A 9597-nucleotide genomic window follows, 5' to 3' on the forward strand; every position below is an offset into this window, starting at 1 on the left:
ATTTTTAATTCTATTTACTTGTTTCAGTCATCGGACTCTTGCCATGATATACAAGTACCAGTGTTCAAAGTATATTTAGCAGCAGTCGTTTCTCTTAGTAGAATTGCTTGTGTCAAAATTTGAAACCATTACAAAGCCAATAATCTCAGGAAGTGCGGCTTATTTGCATGATTGCATATTTCATGATTTAACTTTGCATTTTTACTAACAAATGATCGAAGCTAAACAAAGTTTCATATTGTGTATTTGAGAGGATTGATAAAGTTCATTAGTTAGTTATAATTAGTAGTTTTCATGCAATTTTTTGCAAGAAGCAAACCAGTTCTATGAATGCTACCAACATTTGAAATTGTTATTATCAATCCGATCAAGATGGTGAGCTGACAGAATCGTTAGCGCGTTGGACAAAATACACAGCGGCAGTTCCTCTGGCACTACCTTTCGAGGTTGATAAAATAAAGTATCAGTCAAATACTAGGGTAAATAAAATCTGACATTGTTTGACGCAGATCCATGATGAGTGTTGTATTCATCCCTTTGAGCCAGATACAAAGAAATAATGCTTACAATCGAAACATCCCACCTCTTCTACTCTAAGGAGGCCAAGGTCGTTTCATGTACAGAAAAGGTCATGGCCTCAGATTTTGGGGATGCAATAGGCATCGTGTTTATTCACTATCGACCTCACCGATTAAAAATTTTTAAGACTCCTGCCGAGGAAATGCAAATAATGCAATGAAATCATTATATTCATATTATTGATAAGTTTACCCTTTCAAGCGATGACCATCTAGAATCGTTAGCACGCCAGCCGAGGTATTTACCAGCATTTTGTCTCTCTTTACATTTTGAGTTCGATAATAAATTTCTGTCCCTACTATTTTAAGAGACTAACTTTATCACCCTTGCATAGATCAATACCAGTTACCCCTAGTAGGTTCACATGAATTTATGATCCTGTTTAAATGAGGTCTAATCTTTCATATTTTTATATTCTAGATGATAAATCGCCATGTTATATGAATTTAATATTTTCTGTACTTTAACTAACATAATCCACAGTATAAGCTTTCATTTAATTTTTACGATATTGTATATCTCTTAATATGTTTGGAAGTATTTCAATCGTTACACTGTAAATTAGAAACAATATATTTGAAACTTATTTATTGTTTTGATATATTGATTATAGCATAATGTAAAGTGGATTGTATTGTATAATATTTTCATTTCTAGTTACTTCACAACAATTATTCTTTGAAGGGAATGATTGTTGTATATGGACAAATAAACACTTGTTATTCAACTTGCGATTTACCTAGGAGATACCACAAAATAGAGAGCACGGACACCACAAATACAACGAAAATAGATATTTTATAAGGACGGGATTTTCTTTAAATTTCAGATATTTATGTATATAACTACCATAGCGACACTACTACTTCCACAGCGCCACACCCGTAGTCAAGGATCAATAGGTAAATCCAAATAGAGAGACATATAAAAACTACTTCAAACTTTATGCAGTAGGAGAAGTATGTAGAAAACAAACGACGGAATCACGACCTTACCGCTGACTGTCTGTCACTTCCGTCCGGTTCATTTATAGATTTTACTGCTGCTTTCTACATAGTGTATATAAGTAAGCATTAAACAAGTATTCTCCCTACAAATGTATATCAGCCTGAGAAGCGAAGACTTTCAGGTTTCCTATGTAAAATATCTATTACCGTCTATGTTTGCATTGCGGTGACAAACGGAAGTAAGATGCTGTATAAAGTAAGAACTTATATTTTCGATTTATTTCAGTATGCAGTTATATTTCCATCTATATTTATATATACGTATACATTTGAGAGCTCACATGCATACACACACACACACACACACACACACACACACACACATAGACACATACACAAACACACACATAGACACACACACACACACAACGCACACACGCGCACACACACACACATTGCTACTTCAGAGTATTCTACATTTTTAATATTTATATTAATTTATGTTTTTTTACAAATGATATATATATATATATATATATATAAGGATTTACTTTTCGTAATGAGATAAAAGACCAAGGCTGTGTATAATATAGAACATTTATAAATAGAATGTCTTACTGCTGTTTCCAGGATATTTTTTATATCCCTTCACCAGAGACGGTGTGAGAGGATCATTAAGCAATAGTTAGTTTAGTTAAGATATGAAATAGAGAATGAATGTAGGGATATTGTATTTATAAATGTTCTATGTTATACACAGCTTTGGTCTTTTATCTCATTACGAAAAGTAAATCCTTATATTCACACGCTGATATATGACCTACGTTGGACCCCTTATTCGCATAACTACTGAACCTGGAGCTTAACTGTGGTCTATCCATAGCACTTACTCAGCATTACCTGAAACATCTATCGCTCATAACCTATATATATATATATATATATATATATATATATATATATATATATATATATATATATATATATCTTTTGTAGAAAAACATAAATCCGGAGAAGAAGCACACTCTATGATGTAGAGTAGTTAATATTATAATGGGGGTGGCCGGTTTATGGGGTTGCCTTGGGTTTCGCAGGGGCGAAAATATTACCGACACCACCACCACCAACCTCAGCAGCACCAACATCAGCAACAACACCACCAGGAGCAACAGCAACAGCAACACATACAACAGCAAAATGTGTAGCGTCAACAGCACGCGCCCATAGTAATGGGAATTATCTGAGGCAACGCATTTACAACCATTTGTCCGGAAAGGATACGTAACATCACTAGCCAGTCTTGTCTGGCAACTAAGTGACGATGAGATACAATACTCGATCTCATGGAATATCCTCGAAGACCCAGGCCCCTACATCAACAGGACGTAATCGTTGCAAGTCATGCAACGAGAATCCTAAAGGGATCGCCCGTACCAGGAAGTATCGTTGACTCCAGAACAGAGATTTTCGGACCATGTTTACAGTTTAGAAGATACCTGCTAGCGTTTTATAATCTGCAAGGTGACAGCACAACTGAAAGGTGATTGCCAAGGTCGAAAGGAGACAACCGTGATTTTTGCTGACCACAGGATGGAGGCGCGGCCGGAAGACGATAGCCAATAGCAAAGGGAGATAATTATCTATTGTTTACCTTTCTAGCCCGGCATTTTCCCCTCCATATTTTGAAGAGATCTTAGGCCAACAGGTTTGGGATCTGACAATACTCCGTAAGACCAAACTTCTTATGAAGCCAGGGTAAACACATAAACCGGCCTCCCCATTATAATACATACATACATATACATGCACACACACACACACACACACACACACACACACACACACACACACACACACATACACACACACATACACACACACACACACACACATATATATATATATATATATATATATATATGTATATATAACAATGTTGTACCGGTGTCAATTCATTACGGGCTTTTCGTAAGAGATGTTTTCATCATCGAAACCGGTAATATTTCATATCTTCTTATATAATTTTAAAATCATTTCATTAAACTCTTACTGAAATGTCTTAGATCTTCTTCTGTGTTGTGTCCATCTTCATCTTTTAATTTAAAAACATTGATTTGTATAGATCTCTAATTCTTTCCAACTATATATATATATGTGTATGTGTGTGTGTGTGTGTGTGTGCGTGCGTGCGTGTGTGTGCGTGTGCGTGCGTGTGCATGTCTGTATGTGTATGTTCCAGTATACCATTTCTGTTCTAATTTAGATCGCATTGTTTACGTAAATGAATTTGTATGCGAAACATCATAACTTTAAGTGACCTCTAGAAAACATGTAGCGATAAAAATAAGAACATTGCACTGCTAACACCAAAGAAAGCATAATATTGACTTGTTTTTATTTTTTGTAGTAGCAAATATTGTTATGCAAATTAATTATAAAGTAATTTTTAAAATTCATTTCATATCTTAAGTTGGATTCTGTGTTGAATTACGCAGCTTGTTTCTTATCAAACGCAACTTCCATATAATAGAGAAAATATTCTATCAAATTACTACTACATGTTTACAAATTCCTTTGTATGTTGGCTTACTGTCACTATTTCCTCATTACTCATACGCTTCGTTTCTCTCATTCTTTCACTCTTGCTTGAAATACAAATATCAACCGGTTTTTTTAACACTTATCTACTGATATACATACATACATACAAACATACATACACACACATACATATATATACGTGTATATATAGGCTCAGGAGTGGATTTGGTAGACGGAAACTGAAAAAAGCCCGTCGTAAATGTATATGTATATATATGTGTGTGTGTGTTTGTGTGTCTGTGTTTGTTCCCCCCCCAACATCGCTTGACAACCGATGCTGGTGTGTTTACGTCCCCGTAACTTAGCGGTTCGGCAAAAGAGACCGATAGAATAAGTACTAGGCTTACAAAGAATAACTCCTGGGGTCGATTTGCTCGACTAAAGACGATGATCCAGCATGGCCGCAGTCATGAAACAAGTAAAGAGAGTAAAGAGAGTATATATATATATAAATGCGCACACACACACACACACACACACACACACACACACACACACACACACACACACACACACACAAGCACATGCACATGTATATCGAGGAAAATTTCCGTTATTAGATGAGGTCCATTCGACGGCCGTTTCTGGAGTACAAGCATCGATGTATAGATAAATAAGCGCGTGTATGTATGAGAGTATGTGAGTGTGTGGGGTGTGTGCGTATGTCTGTGCGTGTATGTGCGTGTGTGTGTATGTGTATATGTGTTTGTGACTGTTTGACGATCGACCATGTTATAACCACGATCCAGACAAAGCCTTGCGAGTGGATTTCGTAGACGCAGACTGAAAGAAACCTGTCGTTTAGATACCTATGTGTGTGCCTCTTTGTACCTGTGTTTGTCCCCCATCACTGATTGACTTATTCAAATCGGCGAAAAAGTTGGGATAAGTACCAGGTTTGAAAATAAGTATTGGCGTTGATTCGTTCATTTAAAATCTGTATATTGCATGGTTGCAGTGTAATGACTGAAAATATAAAACGTAACATTTTATATATATATATATATATATATATATATATATATATATGTATGTATATATATATATATATATATATATATATATATATATATATATATGTATGTATATATATATATATATATATATATATATATATATATATATATATATATATATATATATATATATATATATATATATATATATATATATATATATGAAGCAGCTGTGCACGAAGTACGATCATTGCTAGATATTAATGTTATTTTAATAATATTTGTTTTCATACATATATATATATATATATATATATATATATATATATATAGAGAGAGAGAGAGAGAGAATTGTATTATATACAATTATATATATCTATATATGAATTTTACCTAAAAGTTTTTTTACATGCTTGCCACTGATAAAAATCATTAATTCTAATGATTTTATCCTTTAATTATGTTTATATATATATATATATATATATATATATGTGTGTGTGTGTGTGTGTGTGTGTGTGTGTGTGTATTTACAACAAGCTTCCGCATGGTTTCCTTGTAAATCAAGAAACAGTGCACATGCGCACACGCATAGAATTCTGGTATTTGTTGTCCTTCATCAAGTAGTTTACAACATAATTCTGCGACCCCGTTTTTCTTAAATGCAAAATAACTTTCCTATATATTTCTAATGAAATAAGATTATTGTTGTATTTTCATGCAGATAAATGTGTCATATTGAAATTATATCACACCACTTGACAAAAGTATTTTCTGTCGCACAGGTTCTTATCCGGTATTTGAACTGCTTCTTCAGTGTCATCATATTTGTATCTTCGTCGCCACACTGTGAAGTACCAACCAACTTGGAAGCTCGTTACAGGATTCACTACGGGTTACGCAATAAGTTTATTTCCACAAATAAAATGCCTCTACTCGCAACAATACAATTACCACTGCTGGACTTGGATAAAACTTGCCCAACATCTATTGGTAAATCCGGACATACCAGCAACCGATCCACGTGTCCTTGGTACCTGAAAGTTATCTATGACAAAAACGTTTACCCTCCACTACGTACTGAAGCTGTGTGTCGCTGTAAACATTGTCTAGGCACTGACCATAACTACCATTGTGCGGAAGTATTTACTGATGTGTATGTTCTTAATCGTACAGAATCATGTGTTGACGGGTTGTATGTATATGAGCCTAGTAAAATTAAAGTCGCCACAGCCTGTGTATGTGCACGGAAAATCGATCGAACCGTAACATAGGTTATGCGACTGGGAAGCAGTTAAATACAATCTGTAAACCTGCGTTGACGTCAAGATTGTTCATACTCAACCACCATGTGATTATGTTATACTATGTATAACTTACTAAAATTTGATTAGACTCTATGTATGTATGTATGTATGCATGAACACTATGCACCGATCAATTTCATCCTGAAGTCACTAGTTTGCCACCTTTTCACCACTGGATTTTCTGATGTTTGATTAAACTCGCCTCTAGTTATCTCTGCCACATGGATTGCCCTTCAGCCTTCGTCACAGGACTCATCTATTTAACTCATTACTTTCTGTCATTTTCGTCGGATTTTGTACACAACTTCCGATCACTATTTTATCTATAAACTTTTAATTTATATATATTTCTCAATTTTTCCTATATTTTTCTTTCAATTTACACTCTTTATAACATCGAGTAAAGTTTTTTAATAATATCGTCATGTAAATATAGAATATTAATTAATTGTATGTGTACATATTACCATCGTTAAATGGTTTATAACAGCGAAAGACGTTGTGCCACTGTATTTTTCATGTACATAACAAATACTTCGTGTTTACACGTTCACATGTATGCACTCATATATACACAGACTCATTTAAAGCCAGATCCTGAAGACGGATAAATACCACTAAGCATTTCGCCCGACGTACTAATCATTCTGCCAGCTCGCCACCTTGTTTGAAACCAATTGCTAGAAATAGGCAGGCTGTGAGCTGGGAGAATTGCTGGTTTCAAAACATTTCGAGATACAACTATGTTTGCTTAAAATTTTTCGATTTAATGAAATAAGTAACGGTAATGTTTTCTAGTATTATGTATTTTAACATTCACTGTCTCACTTATCAACTGCCCTGTTTTGACAGAAGGAAACAATAACGAAGTGGCCTTATTAAATGGTTTCCCATACTTCATGCGATCGTTTAATTTCTTAATCCCAAATCCTCAAATTACTCCGTCTGGTGAGAGATAAATATTATTTAATAGATACAATACATATTATTATTATTAGTTTCATATGTTGAAAAACACGTCAAACATAATTCATCAGGCACAAACCACCTATCATAAGAGACTATAGACTGAATGAGAGAAGAAACGCGAAAAGTTGAGAAGGAAGCATTTAGAAAGCGTGGAAGTTTAAAAAACGGAAACGAACAGCGGAAAACGAAAAAGTAAAACCATCTCTAATATATATTTTTATACTGTATCAGGCAATCGTATAAATATTCATTCATGTAATTTAATAAAAAATGTATATTTATGAACTCGTAGGTCTTCAGTTGCTTCACATTTTGTTGAATGTCTCAGGATACGAAAATTTTCTATTTACATTTCAAATTAAACTTGTGAATTTTACCTGTTATGTTAGCGCCTTTTGGTGTATATATTTCATGTGGTGTGTCATATTAATAGTACAAGATGAAGTTTGTTTAAGAAGCCCAGCTGCTTATTGGTGAGATCAAGGAAGATGGAATAAGGAGTTTAAATACTACAACGTATAAAGTAACTAATTGTTCATATACAATAATTACATCCAACGACAAGAATTCTGCCAAGCCACAGCTATGTGAAATTGATCCTTCCTTCTGAACCTGAAGTAATTCAGTAACCATCGTCATTGACACTGAATTTGTAGGTGTGTTAGTCATGATTTCATAGATATCGGTTGCAGTCACTTGTTAAAATATGTATGTAAATCTTACACAGTATGCAGCGCTAATACGATATAGAAAACTCGTATAACATCAAAAAACAAATTCCTACCATGATTTTTAAAACTCGGATGGCTTATTACTTAATGTTTGATCGTTGTTCGTCTAACAATTATCATACAACTTGGCTACAAACATTGTCTGAGGTTTAGTATTTTAAACAAAACTTTACTTCTGACCACAAATAACGGCCTTTTCAACAGCTGCACAGCAAAATTCTCATATTGTCATTTCTTTATTGCCCACAAGGGGCTAAACTCAGAGGGGACAAACAAGGACAGGCAAAGGGATTAAGTCGATTACATCGACCCCAGTGTGTAACTGGTACTTAATTTATCGACCCCGAAAGGATGAAAGGGAAAGTCGACCTCGGCGGAATTTGAATTCAGAACGTAACGGCAGACGAAATACCGCTAAGCATTTCGCCCGGCGTGCTAAGCATTTCTGCCAGCTCGCCGCCTTCTAAAATTCTCATATTCTATAACATAGAACTTTGCAGATAACATCGGCTACTCAAATATGTCAAAAGTTTACATGTTTGCCAAACACAAACTCTGAACATTACACACGATTTCTTTCTTTCTTTCTCTCTCTCTCTCTCTCTCTCTCTCTCCCTCTCTCTTTCTCTTTCTCTCTCTCTCTCTCTCTTTCATGTCTGTAATATTTCACTCCTTAACCTACATGGAAATCTAAACGCCCAATCCGTCACTCAATACTTATAATTAGTAACTTAAATGGAAAAAATAAAATGGCAGACTTCTACATCAAGGAAATTATAATAAATCAAACATTTGTAGTAATATGCATCATAAATCTAGTTCATAATCGATGGATAGCAAAACGGTTGGTTCGAGGATCATTGGCAATAGCCATCCTACTACTTTGAGGGATAAACTATATCCTTCCATGCTGAATGATCTAATATTTCAAATTGCCAAAATAACAGTCTTGTGAAATATATACGCTTTAATACTAAATATACACAACCTGATAATAACTATAAAAGCACTAACAGAGAAAAATAACTAGCAAACAAAAAAGAAAGGAATACTCTACTACACTAAAAGTCCTTGAATATCTGCACACTTGTATCTCTAGAATAGCCCTAACTGTCGTCTCGAAGTAAAGAATCTTTTATGCAATGTAATATAAACATACACTGTTATAGAACTAGCTAACCACAGATAATACACAGATTCTACAGCAATTGTATCTATGTGCCATTCTAATATGCATAAGCATATGCTTAATAACAAAAAAATATGCATGGCAGCCTCGCTAGCAGAATATATAGGGGTATAAAACTTAAAGGTTTGAAACTGCAATAAAGTATCATCGCAACAGCTCGAGCACATACGGGTCATTAAAAAGAGCTTTTAGTCTTTGTACAACAGACAGCTTTGAAATTCTTTAGCAAATACTAGATTCCTTAATCGGAAAAATTCAAGTACAGTATCATGTAAACTATAATTTTCAAATCATTCATTATCTATCGTAATAATTCCA

The 9597-nt window shown here is 34.4% G+C and overlaps 1 protein-coding gene across 2 annotated transcripts; it reads left to right on the top strand.

The window, feature by feature from the left end:
- Positions 1-1442: 1442 nt before the first annotated feature.
- Positions 1443-7648, top strand: LOC106868544 (interleukin 17-like protein). Of its 2 annotated transcripts, none has more exons than XM_014913850.3 (2): positions 1443-1782; positions 5869-7648. In XM_014913850.3, the coding sequence occupies exons 1-2, from the start codon at positions 1771-1773 to the stop codon at positions 6355-6357; spliced, it is 501 nt and encodes a 166-aa protein (XP_014769336.1). In that variant the 5' UTR covers positions 1443-1770; the 3' UTR covers positions 6358-7648. The 2 variants fall into 2 exon arrangements, with proteins under 2 accessions (XP_014769336.1, XP_014769335.1); XM_014913849.3 differs by lacking the exon at positions 1443-1782 and adding an exon at positions 2575-3522.
- Positions 7649-9597: the final 1949 nt, after the last annotated feature.

Source organism: Octopus bimaculoides, chromosome 1, assembly GCF_046866305.1.
Source record: "Octopus bimaculoides isolate indiv1 chromosome 1, ASM4686630v1, whole genome shotgun sequence".
Classification (NCBI taxonomy): domain Eukaryota; kingdom Metazoa; phylum Mollusca; class Cephalopoda; order Octopoda; family Octopodidae; genus Octopus; species Octopus bimaculoides.

Coding starts and splice junctions, on each gene's coding strand:
- LOC106868544 (XM_014913849.3), top strand. CDS start 3,502: ATGTTTTCATCATCGAAACCG. Junction 3,523..5,868: donor TGTTTTCATCATCGAAACCG/GTAATATTTCAT, acceptor TCTGTCGCACAG/GTTCTTATCCGGTATTTGAA.